This window comes from Anolis carolinensis, chromosome 5, assembly GCF_035594765.1.
Source record: "Anolis carolinensis isolate JA03-04 chromosome 5, rAnoCar3.1.pri, whole genome shotgun sequence".
Taxonomy (NCBI): Eukaryota; Metazoa; Chordata; class Lepidosauria; order Squamata; family Dactyloidae; genus Anolis; species Anolis carolinensis.
This window is the reverse complement of record NC_085845.1, coordinates 47,043,478-47,062,302: the sequence shown is the minus strand read 5'-3', so window position 1 is coordinate 47,062,302 and position 18,825 is coordinate 47,043,478. Positions and strand designations below refer to the sequence as shown.

At 35.8% G+C, this 18,825-nt stretch overlaps 1 protein-coding gene and 1 long non-coding RNA gene across 5 annotated transcripts in view; one reads left to right on the top strand and one right to left on the bottom strand.

Moving 5' to 3' along the window:
- The window catches only part of ttc29 (tetratricopeptide repeat domain 29), a 107,077-nt gene that overhangs the window by 37,403 nt on the left and 50,849 nt on the right, over positions 1–18,825 (top strand). For all 4 annotated transcript variants that reach the window (XM_008112015.3, XM_003221690.4, XM_008112014.3 and 1 more), the window contains 2 exons: positions 6,446–6,658; positions 8,177–8,262. In XM_008112015.3, the coding sequence (XP_008110222.1) occupies positions 6,446–6,658; positions 8,177–8,262 (299 nt within the window). The remainder of the gene's footprint in view (positions 1–6,445; positions 6,659–8,176; positions 8,263–18,825) is intronic.
- LOC134299141 (uncharacterized) lies at positions 2,581–17,635 on the bottom strand. Its single transcript, XR_010006290.1, has 4 exons — positions 17,221–17,635; positions 10,241–10,298; positions 8,319–8,441; positions 2,581–4,630 (listed from the first exon to the last, which is right to left on the bottom strand). It is a non-coding gene; the product is annotated as an uncharacterized LOC134299141 (long non-coding RNA).

Genomic DNA, 18,825 nt, shown 5'->3' with positions numbered 1-18,825 from the left:
TATTTTTCAGAGCTGGACCTTTCTGCTTCTATTATTTTGAAACATATTCTATTTTATATTTGATTAGAATTGGAAAAAATAACATTTGAGTACAGCTTGTGATTAATTTAAATAAATTAATACATTACTACTACTAGGCTAGTAAAATGAAATTCAATTCACCTAAACTTTGTTACAGAACTAGGCTATATTTATTTATTTAGCCAGAAAATTGGGTGAAAGCTAACCATAAAGTGAATAAAACAATTGCAGGTTAAATCATGAAACAGAGTAATAAAAGCTTTGAACAACATTAAAGGCAATTACAAATATTTAAAAACAAAAGAAAAAATCTGTCCATCAAATTAAACACTCATTTTAATGAAGCCAATTTAAAGGCCAAAGCCTGGCTTGAATAAAAAGGTACTGTATTTACTTGATGGTGAAAGTACGTAATATTGATTGCCATGTCCTTACATTATATTTTCTAAATTTTCACTCGTTTTTTTCCATCTCTTAGGTGGGAACTTTTTATGACCCTAACTGTACTAGATTAATGTAAGCACTTGAATCGAAGATAAATATCTTAAGTACTTAAAATAAGTTCATGCCCTTAAAGTGAATTCGTATCAGGATGGTTGTATTCTCTTTTGGCTGTTCTGAATATATCGTCTGAATAGACCTGACACCAGTATTTATATAGCATAATAGCAGTTTGTGCATGATAGCCAGGGGTTCTCAATTATTAAAATAAAGATACTCTTGGTTTAGCTTCTTTACAGTTTTCAATACAAGATGAACAATATATACTTAAATGTGCTGCTGAACAAATGTCCCTTATTGATTGTCAGAGTTTTTTATACCTTTGTTTTTGTGCTGGCATATTTTTATTGTAAATGTCAAGTCCAACAGAAAATAAAACAATTAGTTGCTTCAAATATTGCTGAGACATAAAGTTAGAACAGGTCACTCAGTTTTGCAGATCACATCATTTTATTGAAATATTTGAAGTAGTCTAATCAACAGCCTACCTAATTAATGCCAGTTTGTTACATGAAGATCTGAAATGTATATTTATTTACTTATTTACTTATTTAATATAACATTCTCCTTTTTATTTTTCAGTCTTGTAAACTTCAAATTTGTGTACTGTTTTCTTAAGTGGAGTAACTCTTCTTTTGCCTTCCCCCACCTTCAAGTAATCAATGTGCTGCTGAATGAGTTCATTTTAATGCATTCAATCATGCCTCTAATGTTTGTAGCTTACGGGCGCAAGCATCAGTAATGCAGGAATGTTATATGGCTTTAGTTTGGGCCATTTCATAAAATATTCATGGAATCAAAAATGTGCATCAAAATAGCGTCTAGGAGAATTACATTTATGTGCCTGCTTTTATGGCAGCTTCACATTTAAACCCATTTGTGTTAATATCTAGTCAGTCCTTCCACTCAGAAATAGTGTAGAATGATACAGGCCTTTCAAATCCCCTTTTCATTCATATTTGCTTAAGGTAGTTTTTACTTAATAAAAAGACACACTTTTGTAGGTGGTTTAAAGAGGAATAAGTATAAAGAAGAATAGTTTTTAGAAAACGAGAAAGATATTTGGGCTATCTATTTTCTGCTATATTATCGAGATTATCTTATAATTCTAATTACATCCTCTCCTTTGAAAATGAAGAAGGGTATCTCTATGTATCATAAAGCCTGTATTAGAATGTTGTTGAAATATAAACTTTGTTTTAAAAATAACAAATCTTTTGTATTCATATTCCTCATTTCTATGAAAAATGAATGATTTAATTAAATTTAATTCATTTGAATACATGAGTTATACTTTGGATTAATATAATTGTTTAGAATGGGATCCTGCCCCCATTGAAAAAAGCCTGCAGATACACAAAAGCATTTCAGTTGTTTGGAAACAAAATAGGTATTGTCTATTTGATGTTGTATCCTGGGGTTCTGTTTAATTATTATTATTTTTTAAAACAACAACATAGCACTGCTTTAGTTTTGTTACTGACTTATTGATCTATTAAAAGTGCTGCTTTTGGAATTTCAAATTAATCTTGAACTAATGCAGTTTTGCATAGTGTTACTCAAGGACATTGCACAACTCTTCTTCCTTCAGAAATGGTGGAGGGTTGTTTAAGGGTCCTTCCAGACAGGGTTCAAAATGCGGGCCCTATCGGACTTTTACCGGAGGTGTCTAAACAATGCCTCAGGTGAAAGCAAAGTAATTCGAAACAAGGCAGGCAAACCCTGCTTTTTCCCAAATTACTTTGCTACTCCCTTAGACCCGGGCCTTCCTGAAAGGCCTGGGTCTAATGGAGTGTAGGGCCAGTGGGGACTGACCCTCGGGACTGCTTCCACCATCCTGGGGCCAGTCCCCATAGCCCACCTTGGTTTTTTGGGCTTCCAAAAGCCCAGATAATTGAGGAGGGCACCCACTCCTGCCCCAACCCCCCCCTAAAAGCATTAAAAGAAAATAAAAACTTACCACAATACCATTAGGCCTCTTTGAAGGTTTCCTGATGCATACCAGTAACGCACCAGGAGGTGGTGATGGGGCCAAATTGCTCCTGGCCCATTATTGGTACTAATGGTGGCGTGGCAAGTTTTTCTTTTAAGACTTTTTTTGGGGAGGATGACCCCATTCCAGCATGGTAGTTACTGCACTGAAATGGGGACAACTCTATGCCCTGTTTGGAAGTGCTCTAAGATATTTAAAAGATATAATATAGTTCTTATTTAAGGGGTAGGTGGCACCTATCAAAGGCTTAGGCCCAGTAAAGTCTTATTCATCATACCAAACTATGTTTTTCCATGGCCAGAATTGTTAGACAAATCTTACATCTGCTGAGGCAATGTTCCATCCATCAGTTCCTCCCATCAGTTTTTTTCATAGGAGACAAACTAATATTTTAAATGTCACCTTTCTAATAATTCAGCAGATATTAAAGTATTCTAGTTAGCAATCCAGGGCCAAAGCAAACAACCATTTTAACCCCAACGGCATCTTATCAGAGAGCAGGAATTGTAATTGTGTGTTCAGGGGCAAGTTCTGCTCTATGTGAAACAGCACACCAATACACAATGTAAGTGGGAAAAGGAAGATCACAACTTTATTGGTTATAGCTGCAGGTAGAGTTGGTTCACATATGTTTATGAACCAACCCACCTGTTGATCAATTATCTGAATCCTCCGCCCTAATACTAGAACCCTTGGGATGACAGCAAAGGATCCCAATGTGCAGATGCCATAAGCATAGTCTTTCTATCATCCAGGATCAGGCAAGACTAATTCTGCCCCATGCTCCCCCGAATCCCATTAGGGAGCCCCTATGCATTACCAAGAGACACTAGTCATATATGTTCTGGATGCAGGATTCATGCCAATCCTTCCCCAAAGTTATAACAAATAGAAGTGACATAAACGCTATTTGAAAAATGTCATGTGTTATATAAACACAAAATGAAAACAGGTATGATAGAGAGTTGGTGGATGGGATAGCACTCAGAAGATCAGATGAGCAGCAACATAGCCCCTCCCCTAACCAGAGTGAAACATATTGGGGTCATTCCAGCCAGGTCTACCGGTCAACAAACTCAACTTTAGCTTTAAATTCATTGGCTGACAGTTCCAACTTCCCTTAAAGGATATGCTGAAGTACACAGACCCCTTGGAAAATTAAACTGGACATTTCCATACCTGGGAAAGACTGTTAATACCTAAGTACAACTGCAAATGGTCTACATTAAATTGTGCAACTCACATTTATGCACATGCATACACACACATACACACAGAGTGCTCCATCTCCCCAACACATAGAAGTCATATTTTTAATTTTCCAACCTAGCATTCTTGCTGAGATCAAGGGATTGCTGAAGGGGAGGGGAAATGAAAGTCTCCTTCATCCCCCAGTTGTTTCCACAGTGATTACTGGCCATCTACAGCTATAAGCAGTGGGAAAACACTGATTTCAAAAGCCTGCAAATAGCTTTGATATGAGTGTTGTATGATTCCTGCAACTTCAGAAAAACCTGGGACCACATATAGCTTCTGGATCATAGATTTATACACTCATGATCTAAGCATGTTTTCTATATGGTTTCACCATATGGTTTATTATCTTTGTAATACTTGTTTGATTAGTTTTATTGTTTAAACATACCTTTAGTAGCATTAGGTATTTGCACCACAATTGCAGACATTAAAACTGTCATCTAGAGAAGCAGTTTAAAAAGCTTAAATAATTCTGGTTTAATTGTTAGCTGGTGGCGGCGGTGGTTTATTCCTTTAAGTATTAATATTGTGATTTCCCTCAACTCCTTATGTTAAAGGTGGACAGCTTTGACAATTCTGGCAACCATCACCCCTACTATGGATTATAACCATCCTCTTGGCCACTGTGCCACCAAAATTTGGCAACTAATTTGAAAAAAAAAATCAAAACAAAAATGCATGTTTTAAAGGATTTTCAAATTCATTTTGGAGTTTTAACAGCAAACCACAACACATCCTTTTGCAGAAAATTCGTTCTTTAATTACTTTTAGCACATTGTCATTGAAGATTAACCGTGTTTTTGTTGGAGGCTGTCACCACAAATACAGGCTTGGCCATCCTTGGTCTAAATACATGATCTAAAAACAGAAAAATGATTTTATCATTAGATTTGTCAATAAACCTTTGTAATTTTTCCAGTCTTTCATAAACAAATTAATGAAATCCAAATTAATAAGATGTTATTTCCTCAGTCCATCTTATTTCTGTCTCTTCTTTTCATGGATTATTGCATGTATCCTTGAATGCTTCTTTGAATGAGCATAATATGTCATGGTTGAACTAGTTTACTGACCAGAAATAACTTCTGTCTTTATGAGTACATTTTCTTATACTTTTGTGACAATTCTCCCAAAACAAGCATGTGTAATATGTGAACCTGGTGACGGTTGCCAACCTACTCTAAATTTTAAGGTTCTTATCATGACATTAAACATTTTGTGACCTTGACTTAAAGTAGCACATCTGCTTATGCTTGACAACACAGATTTGCCTCCTCTGTGTCCCACTGGTGGGGTCAATACACTGTGGAAGAGGGACTTTTCAGTTATGGCATGCCAAATGTGGGATGTCTTTTTCTTGGGGGCTGGTTGACAGAGGCTTCGTTTTGCTCCAAGTAACAATATTATTCAGGGTGCAGGGCCTAATTGATTTATTCCCAAACGTCCAGGCATGAGGTTTCAACTTTTTTATTTTTTTATTTTGACTTGTTTAATATGATTTTAGTCTTTTTATTTATCCCTTTGAAGTATAACTTCTTCCATTGATTTTACCTGTGTGCTGCCCTGTAATCTCATGATATAGAACAGGATAGAAATGCTTTTAAATTTTTGATTGTTTTTTTTTAATTGCTTAAAATAGAATATCAACTTGAGAAAGTATGGGATCAACATATTTAGTATCTTCATTTTTGTACCTAATAGGCATGCAATGCACTCCCAATTTTTGGATGTCTCTGACCAAGTGAATTGCTTACAGCAGTACGTTATGAGTAAAAGTGTGTGTCTATGTGTTTCTTTTTCATGTAGTGCAGTTCTTTGCCATGACCATTGAATCCAACTGAGTTGCTAGTTTTTACAGTATAACCATTCTGTAAGATATTGGTGAAAGATGTAACCCTACAGATAGTATTAGACTGAAACCACCAGCTTCACTACTATTGGCTGTGCTGGCTATGTCTGATAGTTGCAATCCAACAACATTTGGCATTGCCTGCCTCCAGAGCTTGAAACTAGCACATTACAGGCAACAATATTGCATATCATATAATAATTTGATGGGTAATGAGTTCATAAAAATGTGTTTGTTTGTTTGTAGTGTAGTCTGGCTGGTTTTAGCAAGGAGCAAGAGGTGTTAACAGCCTAGAATAGCCAAGAGAATAAAGGAGAGGAGTCCTGGAATTTGCTCCAGTGATAATTCAGTGAAATGACTGTGCATAGCAGCCCAGTTAGTTGCTTATATAAAGCAGTAATGCACCTTTTTAATTTACATTTTTAATTCAGTCATGATAAATGAGGATCCACATTTGATTCTGCTATTTACTGCTGACAAAGTTGAATGAAGTATACATACTGAAGTTTATTAGTAGACACTTCTGAAACTGCACTTGTTAGAAATACATTTTGTTGTGCTGTAAATTTAGCATGTCAAACCTATTCATTAATGCAGCATTATCTGTGAACTAAAACATGTATTACAGTACTCCTCCAATGTAGCTATAGTCACATCTGTTCATTCATCCATGGGATTGACTCGTCAAAAGTTTTTCCACAAGTTTATTATCAAATAGGATGTCTTTGATCGAGAAGTATCATTTTATGAGTTGTCCGATGATGACTTCACAATACTTTATAAAATACATTTTCTTATAATTATGACTGACTTGTATTCCTCAGATCAATTCCTGAAAGCTATAGAACATTATGAAGCATTCCATCACTTGACAGTGGGCCGTATGTGGAAAGATGATACAGGCCGGACTTTCAATTCACTAGCTTGTGAGCATCTCTGGAGGATTTACACATTACTAGCAGACAAAATGCTAAGAAGTAAAGAACACAAACAGGCCATCAAAATTCTAATAAAAGCTTTGGAAATGGCAAAAGAAGGTGGGTAGAAAATAACACGCCTGCATTTCTTTCTTTAATGTGCTGGTCTGGGCCTTCCCAGGAGGAAAGTAAAAAACATCGTCAAGTGTTTGGTGATTATTTTCAATGAAATTCAAGACAAATGCTATCAATATATTTCTAAATCTTGTTGTGAAACAGAAGTACCTACTTGCTGACAAGTAGGAGTCCATTTATTTCTTGAAAGCTTTTAACTCAAAAAATGCAGCCTTCTGGGAGTGCTGCTGTAAAACAATGAGAGCATAATCGCAAGTAAGGTCACTGTCAAACTTCTAGATGATTATTTACCATTTCTCTATTGATGTAGCTTATTAGATAGACTGAATAATTATGAGGATAAGATCATATGTTTTTAACTTAGAGCTGATTAGCTTTATCATTCAATTAAATTTCTTAACCATTATTTAAAAGCTTAATTATCAGAAAGGGGTTTTTGAAACGATATCTGTGCTGACAGTTTCAAATACATGGAAAGATTAAAATACTTATATGTGTTAAATTACGGAGGCCATTAATATGCAAAACAAGTAAGTAAAATAAAAAGTACATCATAGAAAAAGACACACATTGATCTAAAATAATTAAATGGAAAATATAAATATTTTAAAAATGCAATAGGGTTAAGATTCTTAAAAATAAGGAAGAACAGTGCAATGCCAAATATCTTTTGGGTGAATACAGCCAGTAAGATCCCGACTTACCAATGACTGACTGTATTTCACATCTAGCAACACTTGGTACCTAAACCTAAGTAGTCTTTGCAGGGAAGCAACTTAATGCTTATGCTCTGTGTTTCCCTTGTGTTTGTGATAACCAGATAATTTGAATGCAAGCACTGTATATTCCTTTATTTCTATGTGTAGTTGAAAATTAATCTTCAGAATCCTATTTTTGAAGATTTATTCTGGAGATCTTTGATGTGAACGTTAGACATTTTTTTCTGGAGGCATTATTCCTTACAAAATAAAGATGGCTTTGTTATTAAAGTTTGTTCTATCAGAATTCCCACAAAATGTTTTGCTCCCACAAGAATAATGTGTTTCCAAATATCAAACCAAATATCCTTTAACCCAATAATTGAGGAGTGGGAGGCATACCTTTGCAATTCTGTGATAATGTATAACTTTACATTTTAGAAGCTATAGTAATAAATTTTCCTATCTTTTAGAGGTAGAGGCTTAATGGTTATATAATAACTTTGCTGCAGTAAATATAGAAACAAAGTCAAGATCCTTTCCTGACTACCACTTCTGAATTGATACTTCCGTTCTATTACTTGCATGTCTTCGATCAGAGATACTTGTAGGATTGTGTGGAAGGTGAAAGCAAGAGACCTAAAATAACTGTTTACACATTCATTCCTCATTGACTGAACACTATATTTGTGTATTGCAAAATTTAAGGCCCTAAAATCAAGATAATGAAGAAAGAGCTGTAGTCTTAATTCATCAGCATGGTAAGTTATAACTGTAGTCTTTATTTATTTATTTATTTGTTTAGTGGGGAGTAAGAAGATGGAAGGAGAAGCTGCCTACTGTTTAGCTTTAGTATATCATTCAGCCGGAGAAGAAAGTATGGCGATATTTGTAAGTTTAAGTGATTAATGTTTTATCACATTTTTCTGACTGTAACATTAACTTACCTGTAGAAATGATGAATGGGAGCTGTGAGCAAATGTTGCAGTGTTGAATGTTCCTGCTGCGTTCCAGCAAACCAGCCATGCTTTTCCAGGGTACTGTTCCAACGTCTTCATTAGATTTCTGTTCTAAATGTCAGTTAATATTCCATATCCATGGAGAAAACTCACTATGCATTTGACTGTTTTGGGATCAATTTCTCTGTTTTAGGATCCCCCCCTCCCTTAAAATAAAGTAAAAATAAATAAATTTTGTTTTCCACAAATTGGTTGAAAAATTGTGTTATAGGTAAATAAAGTGCTAATATAATGAACCTGAATGATAAACATGTCTTTGTAAGCCTGCATATTTGCTTTTTAATCATATAGACATTAGCATTACATCCTTGCCTGTTTAAAAAAGGAGACATTGGTTACACTGATTTGCATTGCTGGCATGTATGGTATCTTAAAAGTCGTTATGTTGATCATCTTACATTTTCCATTCTGTTTGCTAAAATATTCTTATTTTGGATATTGTGTAATATTAAAATATAATAATTAATTCTAGATTAATTAGATATTTATTTGGTTTTTTTTAAGCCAGCAAGTTAATAATTGGTTCTAAAATCTGAACCTTTTGGTTAGGAATAGATATTAGCTTATAAAGGTAAATGTGTAAATAAGCAGCAGGTACTACAGCAAGGGTGGGAATCCTTCATGCATCCCTCTTCTCAGGAAAGTAAGGGAGAAATATACAGAGAATCCATTAAAACAGCTTTTGGGGGTATTTTTACCATAAATATAAACAAAATTAGATTGACGAGAGTGGATATTAGAATAGGTTTGTTCAACTACAGTCATTAATAGATATAATATATTTCACAACAAATTAAATAATACAGTATAGTGTATCTTTTAGATGAAATAACTGTGTAGAACAAACTTTCAGAATCATTACAGAAAGCAGGTGTATTTTTTTGTATTAAGCAGAAGCACACAGTGCATCCTGAACATTAGTATTAAAATACTTTATAGATTCCTTTAATCCTTAGCAATGATCAATATATACAGTGTTAAAATATCAGCACTCATCAGTTGAACTGAGCACAAGTGAGCTTTACTGTCCAATTAGAAATATTGGCTAAAATTTACCTCTCTGTTCTCAGTTTAATTGTCTCTTTATTCAAGGGGAGCTCAGATGCTTACAGAGATGAAATCATTGCAGTCTGTTCCCGGTGGACTGCTGGTTATCATTACTTGTAACAGGCAAGGAATACTGCTAGGAGCCAGTTTGCCACATGGTAATGTGTAGTTCATCTCCAGCTTCTGTAGCATGCTAAAAGGGTCTTGCCACACAGTATGAGACTATATGAATATACACTTGGGGGTCTTGGTAGTTATTTTCTTGTGCTGTATTTGGAATTTTCTTTATCCCTTTGTTCTCTAAGCCTACCTCAGGCAGCCTCCTTCTGGGGGAGTCTAAAGGGAACATTTTTTTCTTTAAGATACCATTGCTTATCATTGCCTCTTCTTGGTTCCCTTTACTATTTTGTTTATTTCTCTCATATCTTAATGCAAACAGTATAGAGAGCACTTGTTCAGGACAATTTCATAATACATAATTTTGAAACTTTGCTTCATTATGCTACAGACTTCTAAATAAAGATGTAGCTACCTTGTATAAAGACTAAACCATTTCTTATGGAATTGAGTTTCTTTATTGAAGTGCTTCACCGTTACCAGTAAATTTGAATTATATGTACAATCATTTCAGCACAACTACATATAACTCTTCGTTGGTAGAAGAATGCAGTGTATCAGTCTGTTGGGAAGGATCAAGTGTACTCCAAAAGAGCCTTTTAAAAAAAGGCAACTAGAGGGGAGAGGTAGTCTTAAACATGACCCTACCTGAAAGTAAAACATTTCTGAGAACCTTGCAAACTTACCTTTTCACTGGGACAACATATTTAGAAAGGCATCTTCCGGATCATTAATGTGAAGTCCCTGCAGCAACACAAATTGTGAATTTAGAATTGATTAACTTCATAGTTTTCAAAATATTGTACAGTTGATACATATATAACATAATTATACCACCTTAGAAGTAGACAATCCATTGAATTGCAACTTATCTGTGAAAAGAACAAAAGATTATGGTAGCTAGAACCTTCAACTAAGTAAGAACTACAGTAGAGTCTTAACTTATCCAACATTCACTTATCCAACGCAGTCTGCCTCCCACCTGGATCCATAACTGTTTCTCTAGGCAGCAAGAACTTTTTACACATTTCTGACAATGTTGTTATTGTAAGTTAATTTTATGCAATTCTATCTTTATTTGTAGTCAATTTGTTAGTAGCCAATGTCTTTATGGTCAATGTTTTCAATGCATTACAATGTTTTGGTGCTAAATTTTTAAATATAGTAATTACCACATAACATTACCATGTATTGAACTTCTTTTTCTGACGATTTGTTGTAAAACATGATGTTTTGGTGCTTAATTTGTAAAATCATAACGTAATTCAATGTTTAATAGGCTTTCTCTTAATCCTTCCTTCTTATGCAACATTTCCACTTATCCAACATTCTGCCGGCCTGTTTATGTTGGATAAGTGAGATGCTACTGTATTACATTTATCACCTAATGGGAGAAAAAATACTTAAATGCCATTATTATTACTTTCTCTTTCGTGTTGTCTTCATCTGCTTCTGAAGTGTCCGGCTCTGCCATTTCTTAGCCTCAAACATTAGCTGGCCTTGTTTCGAACAGAACCAAAGATTCATAAAACTCCTGATTCCGATTGACTAAGGGGAGATGTGGCTAAGGCTGTTACATTCTCCATAGATTGTTCAGTCTCCAAAAAAACCCCAAAAAACAAATAAAAGTATTTAAACGAGCCATTTAAAGTAACCACTGTTTTTATCTACTGATTGAGATGGGAAGTCTGGTTTTAATATTTGGGGCCAAAATTTTCTTTAAAACAGAATTAGCAAGTATTGTTCAACACAAACTCTGAGAATAGCTGTGATGGAAAATGAGTATGGGTGGAGATACAAAAAGGGGTTTATATCTCCCTATAATCCTGGTCCTGGTTTCTAATGGCCTAGTGGTGATAGTCACCGGGGGGGGGGGGGGGGACATCAAGTTGCTGTGAGTTTTCCAGGCTGTATGGCCATGTTCCAGAAGCATTCTCTCCTAACATTTTGCCTATATCTATGGCAGGCATCCTCGGAAGTTGTGAGGTCTGTTGGAAACTAGGCAAGTGGGGTTTATATATTTGTAGAATGTTCAGGGTGGGAGAAAGAGTTCTTGTCTGTCTGAGGCAAGTGTGAATGTTGAATTTGGCCAGCTTGGTTAGCATTGAATAGCTGATATCATCCAACTTGGTGCACTAAGTACAGATATTTGAGCTATAGTCTTGCTCCCTTGTTCCCTAAGAGATTAGTATTCATCTCCTGTTAGGTAAATCCACATGAGTTCAGAATATGTTTTGAGGTCAGATGATACACCCATCTCTCTGAAGTTAAGCTGGTCATGGTTTGGTCAGTGCTTATCTCTGAACTCTTTGTATGTCACCTTCAGTTTCTAGATGGAAGAAAGTAAGCATATTTAAGCATATTTAAACAAAGAAATACAATAAATATCTGTCCTGTTCAATCTCTTCTAGAAAAAAGATAGTATTCTAGAGGCTGAAATGTTCTGCCATTTTTATGTGTACTGAAAAATAGTTTTTAAATTTGGTAATTTTAAAATTCTCTTTTACTTAATAGCAAGAGTTTATTTATTTATTTATTTATTTTATATAACACTCTTCTCCCCCAGGGGAACCAGAGTTATGCTGTATGCATCTAGAGAAACACGGGAGACAATTGCCTTGCTTCTGTCAAGCATTGAAATTGCTTTATGGTGCTTCCTGATGAGTATGAGATAGATAGTGAATAAGACAAGCAGTCAATAGTACTGGGAGCTAAGTGTCAGCAAGAGCAGCCAGTCAGTATCTGTGTGAATTTGAGAGAAGAGGGAGAGAGACAGAGCCTGCATCCACACTGTAGAATGAATGCAGCTCGACACCACTTTAATTGCCATGGCTCATTGCTACATAATCATAGGAGTTGTAGTTTTACAGTCTTTAGCCTTCTCTGCCAAAGAGTGCTGGTGCTTCACAAAACTACAAATTCTAGGATGCCATCGCACTGAGCTATGGCAGTTAAAGTGATGTCAAACTGCATTAATTCTGATGCACCCAGAAAGAGAAAGAATTTGGAAGTATGGGTAGTCAGTCAACTTATGACATAAGTATAAGTTGCAACCGCCTTACGGTTTGATGTGTAGTCCTAAGCTGGCCATGTCTGAATAACTTGTTTTAAATGTACTTAATCTTGTACTTTTCATACAATTGCAATTGTGTTAAGATGATTTCTGGTGGCTTGACATCACAAAGATAGGTGTGTTGACAGTGAGGAATGTGCAAGCACATGTAGTAACTAACATTTTTCTGTTTGTAGGTTGGAAATCATATAAAAATTATATCTGTTTACTCTCTGAATGGATGGTTAGTACACATACAGTTATGGAGATGGTATACTGTTGCTTCTATTTTTTATTTATTAAAAGATTGAAAACTTCCTTTCAGGGTATCAAAACCTTTATAAGGTAGTGTATATAGTTTCCACAATTTATATATGTGTGTGTGTGTGTGTGTGTGTGTGTCAGCTCACTACAGCTGCTCCTAAATGACGACACGAGACTCACTGTGTTATCACTAGAAACTTTACTATAGGAAACATCAACATGAAAAAGCCAAGAATGCGAGGCACCGGTCAGCATTCCTTTATATACCCTCTCCCTCATTCAAAGACATAGTTCCCGCCCGACAAAAACCCCGCAAAGTTTCCCCGCCAAGTCCAGCAGCCGTTTCTTCTCAGGGTTACGTGTTGCAGGTGTCTTATCAGTTCATAATGTCAGTGACCCTTACTTCTGGCGCCATAATCCAGGCCCTGAAAGCAGGGTTCTGACATATATGTATGTGTGTGTGTGTCAAAGTCTGTCTGTACCACTTTTGCTAGGTAAAGTGGCCCCTTGTGATGTCACTGGATTGACCGTTGCTAGGTGATGGATTGGCTATTGCTAGGTGAAGTGGCCCTAGGAAAGAAAGGTTACAAATGTATGAAGGGAGAAAGGAAGAATCCCACATCCTTACTGAGATTACAAAATGGAAATAAGAGGAACAGCTGTATACATCAGGAAATGGGCCGTTAAATTCCTGTGTAACCAATAATCCAGAAATCCTTTGGATTTCTATCTGATCACTTATTTTCTACTACATTCCAACAATATACTTCTGTAGGGGAGTAGATTTAAAAATGCCCTCTGTTTTACTTTCACACCCAAATTCACTACTGTGTCCTTAGGCTTGACCCTATCTTGAGTTGTGCCCAGCTCAAAACATCTATCTTGAAATCAAGGCAACCATAGAATCATAGAGTTGGAAAAGACCTCACGGGCCATCCAGTCCAACCCCCTGCCGAGAAGTAAAAAAATCACATTCAAAGCACCCCCGACAGATGACCATCCAGCTTCTACTTAAAAGCCTCCAAAGAAGGAGCCTTCACCATACTCCGGGGCAGAGAGTTCCAGTGCCAAACAGCTCTCACAGTGAGGAAGTTCTTCCTGATGTTCAGGTGGAATCTTCTTTCCTGTAGCTTGAAGCTATTGTTCTGCGTCCTAGCCTACAGGGCAGCAGAAAATAAGCTTTCTCCCTCCTCCCTATGACTTCCCCTCACATATTTATATATGCTATCATGTCTCCTTTCAGCCTTCTCTTCTGCAGGCTAAACATGCCCAGCTCTTTAAGCCTCACCTCATAGGGCTTGTTCTCCAGACCCTTGATCATTTTAGTCACCCTCCTCTGGACGCTTTCCAGCTTGTCAACATCTCCCTTCAATTTGGGGCCCAAAATTGGACACAGTGTTCCAAGTGTGGTCTGACCAAGGCAGAATAGAGGGGTAGCATGACTTCCCTGGATCTAGACACTATACTCTTATTTATGCAGGCCAAAATCCCATTTGCTTTTTTTGCCACCACAATCACATTGTAGGCTCATGTTTAACTTGTTGTCCACAAGGACTCCAAGATCTTTTTCACACGTACTGCTGTCAAGCCAGGAGTCCCCCATTCTGTATCTTTGCATTTCATTTTTTCTGCCTAACTGGAGTATCTTGCATTTGTCTCTGTTGAACTTCATTTTGTTAGTTTCAGCCCATCTCTCTAATCTGTTAAGATCTTTTTGGATTCTGTTCCTGTCTTCTGGAGTATTAACTATCCCTCCCAGTTTAGTGACATCTGCAAACTTGATGATCATGCCTTCTAGCCCTTCATCTAAGTCATTAATAAAGATGTTAAACAGAACCGGACCCAGGACGGAACCCTGCAGTACCCTACTTGTCACTTCTTTCCAGGATGAAGAAGACTCATTGGTGAGCACTCTTTAGGTTTGTTCACAGATCCACCTAACTGTAGTTTTGCTTGGCCCATATTTGAATAGCTTGTTTGCCAGAAGGTCATGGGGGACCTTGTCAAAGGCCTTACTGAAATCCAGATATGCTACATCCATGGTATTTCTTGCATCTACCCAGCCCGTAACTCTATCGGAAAAAGAGATCAGATTAGTCTGGCATGATTAGTTTTTAATAAATCCGTGTTGACTATTAGCGATGACAGCATTTGATTCTAAGTGTTTGCAGACCACTTCCTTAACAATCTTTTCCAGAATCTTGCCTGGTATCGACGTGAGGCTAACCGGATGGTAATTGTTTGGGTCGTCCTTTTTTCCCTTCTTGAAGATAGGGACCACATTTACTTTCCTCCAATCTGCTGGGACTTCTCCCGTTTTCCAAGAGTTCTCAGATTGCCAGTGGTTCCGAAAAAATTTCCGCTACTTCCTTCAATACTCTTGGATGTGGTTGATTTGGCCCTGGGGACTTGAATTCGTTTAGAGAGGCCAAGTATGCCTGGACAACTTGTTTCCCTATTTGGGGTTGGATTTCCCCTAATCCTTCATCCACTCCATGTTGCTGAGGTTGAGGCTGGCTTTCTTTTTGTGAGAAGACTGAGACAAAGAAGGCATTAAGTAGTTCTGCCTTTTCCCTATCCCCTGTCAGCATTACCCCATCTTCTCCTCGCAGAGGCCCTATCGCCTCCTATTTAAATTTTTGAAGTATCAGTCAACTTCTAATTCTGGATAAAGTTTGGGATGGTTTATCAATCACTGATTTTGAATAATAAGATGACAAGTATTTGCATGCAAGTTATTGGACTGCAACATACTAACTTACACTGCCTTCATTTTTGCCCTGGGATAACGTCATAAAAGTATATTGCAGGATTTTTTTCCATCAGCTACACAGAGAGAGGCAATAGCAGAGATATAGAAAGAGAGAGCGCAATATGAACATTATACTAATGGACTGCCCTGAAAACTTGTATATCTGGCACATTTTAATCATTAGGCAGGCTATACAGATGATTGTGAAGTAATAATTGCATTCTTGGCAGAACAGAGACATAGGTACTGAATTAACACTATATGTGTAGTGTTCTAGATTGTAAGTAATTGTCACATTAGATTATACCATCCCTTCCCTGTAATGGTCTAAATGCTGGACGAGGACTGCAGGAGTCCAGGGTTTAAATTCCTGCAGATGTACTTGTAGGTGACTTTGGGCATGCTATACACACATGTGTTGAACTATTTTGTAAAGTGAGCAATATTTTTTAGTTCTTGACTTAACAGTGGCCCTTGGTAATTTTTTTCAGTGTTCTTCTTCATTGTATACACTTTTTAGAAACATAGTAATGCGCCATTTAGAAATAAATAAATACACACTGTGTAAAACACATAAAATAAAATTAGTATGTTCATATTCTGACAGTGAGCATATTACATCCAAGTATTTTAACCAATGCCTTTTAAGGTGGATAAATAAATACAAGGCATTTAATAAAAAATAAAAGATTATTTAGACCTAAATCCAGTGAAGTTCCTAAAAATATTACTTCAGGACTTTATGTTTCAGCCATCAATGTAAAATTTAAAATAATATTTTACATTCAGAAATGGATGTGGTTCTTCATGATGTTGAAGCTTCATAGGAAAAATTCAAAACGGTAAATTACTAATGTCTTCTCTGGAGAATTTTTCCTCTAGTACCCAGATTAATATTCTTTGCATAATAAGATCTCAAATATTGGCTGCTCCAATTCATTCTACCACTTAATTTTTATCCTATGTATATTTCTTTATTTCAGTTCTGATCAAAAAGCTCTGTAGTAAACTATGAAATAAATCAACATAATGTTCCCTGCTATGAATATAGCTATATCAGTATTTAAACTATTACTGTCTGAAATGTTTTTAGACTGTTCTACATGGTAATGATGCTACTATTTCACATCACCATGTTACATATTATTATATCAGTTAGTGTGCTCATGATTTCAATGTTTATTTCTAACTATTTTTTTCAAATCCATATGAACAAGATTTCTATAAATTGTTTAGATTCAGAAATATATTTTGAATAACACTTTTCCTAATGTTTTTCAAAAAGAAACTGTGATTACACAAACTGTTTGTTTGATTAGATAATAAGTTTATGCTTATAAAGTAAACTTGTCTTTAGCCTCTCACTGATGATAGTAGTATGTCTATCACTAGTGTCCTGTAAATATTAATTAGTAAAACTAAAATACTGAAATTGTAGAGTTATACATACACATGCACACACAGACACACAGTGATATCAAGACAATGAAAAGTAACATCATTCTGCCAGTCAGTTATATTAGTATTGACATGATTATAAACCAATTGAAACATGTAAGTCACAGTGTGACTGTACGAGAACTTGCATTTCTACTTACTCAAATCTTCAGTCATCTTATTCATTTTTAGCTTAATGTTTTCTTTACCATCTCTGAAGAATCTCCCCTTCATCTGTTTGTGTGCTTCCTAGTGGCCTTTATGATACACATCGTAGTGAAAAATCCTCGAGATGAAGGACTGTATCCTTGTCCCCGCTTCTGTCTCTGCACAGTTTTCAGACTTGTCGCTGCTCAGCACTCAGCACCATACTGACTTGTTTTGTCAATAACCATTTATTTGTTGCTGGAATAGTAGCAACCATTACATCTGACCTCCCTGTTTCATCAATTATGGATAGATTATTGGATGTGAACATCTGCAAAAGCTTGCTGTTGAATTCACCTCCTGGCTTGGATTAGATAAAGTATTAAACTGTTGTTTATTGTCAGGCCAAACCTCTACTAGGAAGCCAGGGAATTCCAAGACCAGCAGACCCCATCAGCAAGCACCAAAAATTGTTTACTATTGCTGTTTCTTCCCATAAGATTTTAGGCATTTATTATTTACACTTATTACTGGTTGTTATAACATACTTGATAAAAGCTCTTGGCAGGCACAGCGTTTTGAGTCATTGTCACAGCTGTCAGGATAGAAGGGATACATAAATTGTTTTTTTGCCTCTTATATCATCTTTTTTGGAGAACAGACATAGCTTCTTCTGACAGTTGCACATTTATATTTCAAAGAAATATTCTCCAGTTGTGCTTGTTGAAAAATATATTTTTCAATTTTTCACTTAGAAAGTTTCTGCAAATGTTTTTATTATTACTTTACATAAATTGATCCCATTTTGGGTTGACTGCCATTTCAGCAGTTTTATAGTTATTTATACAAGTCTAATGCACAAAAATGAATACATGGATGTTGTAGAAATAAATTTGTTTATTTTTATTTTGACCTACATTTTATGTGTATGCAATATAACAGTACAACAATAAGTTATAATCTGTATCTTCCTTTTATTTTGAGCATCTTTGTTCTCTTCCTTCAATTATACAATTGTACAAAATATTTATCTTTCAATCTTCTTACATACATATTTTCTTCTATTTAATTGTCTAGCTTTGTAGAACGTAGAGGAAGTAAATCCACTGGAAACCCATGGGCAAATTGTGTGAATTCAAAGTTAAATTGCCACCGTGTGTTTAGAAGTATTGATAAAAATCCACAATGCCATGTTTTTTCACCATTTTCAGTGGTGTGCCAGAGAATTCCAATATATATGTCTTTGTCTTCCTCTGAGGCTATGAGAATATGACTTGCCAAATATCAGCCAAAGGGTTTCCATGGCCAAATGGAAATTCAAACTCTGGTTTCCAGAATCATAAACCAACACTCAAACCAATGCAAACCATGGTAGTCTTAATGATTCAAAATCAGGTCTTTTTTAATATCCACTATTAACCCAATTTTGCTTTCTGCCTGGCCCTGAAAGGGATGGATTTTAATTTTAATTTGGATAATGAAGGATATGTGTATCAAATTTGTTCCAGATTTATCAAACCATATAGGAGCCTTTGAGGTACATATATACATAACACACCTCTTTTTAACTCTTATAGAGATGTTAATAATTCTATATAAAAGAATCTTCAGTATATGTT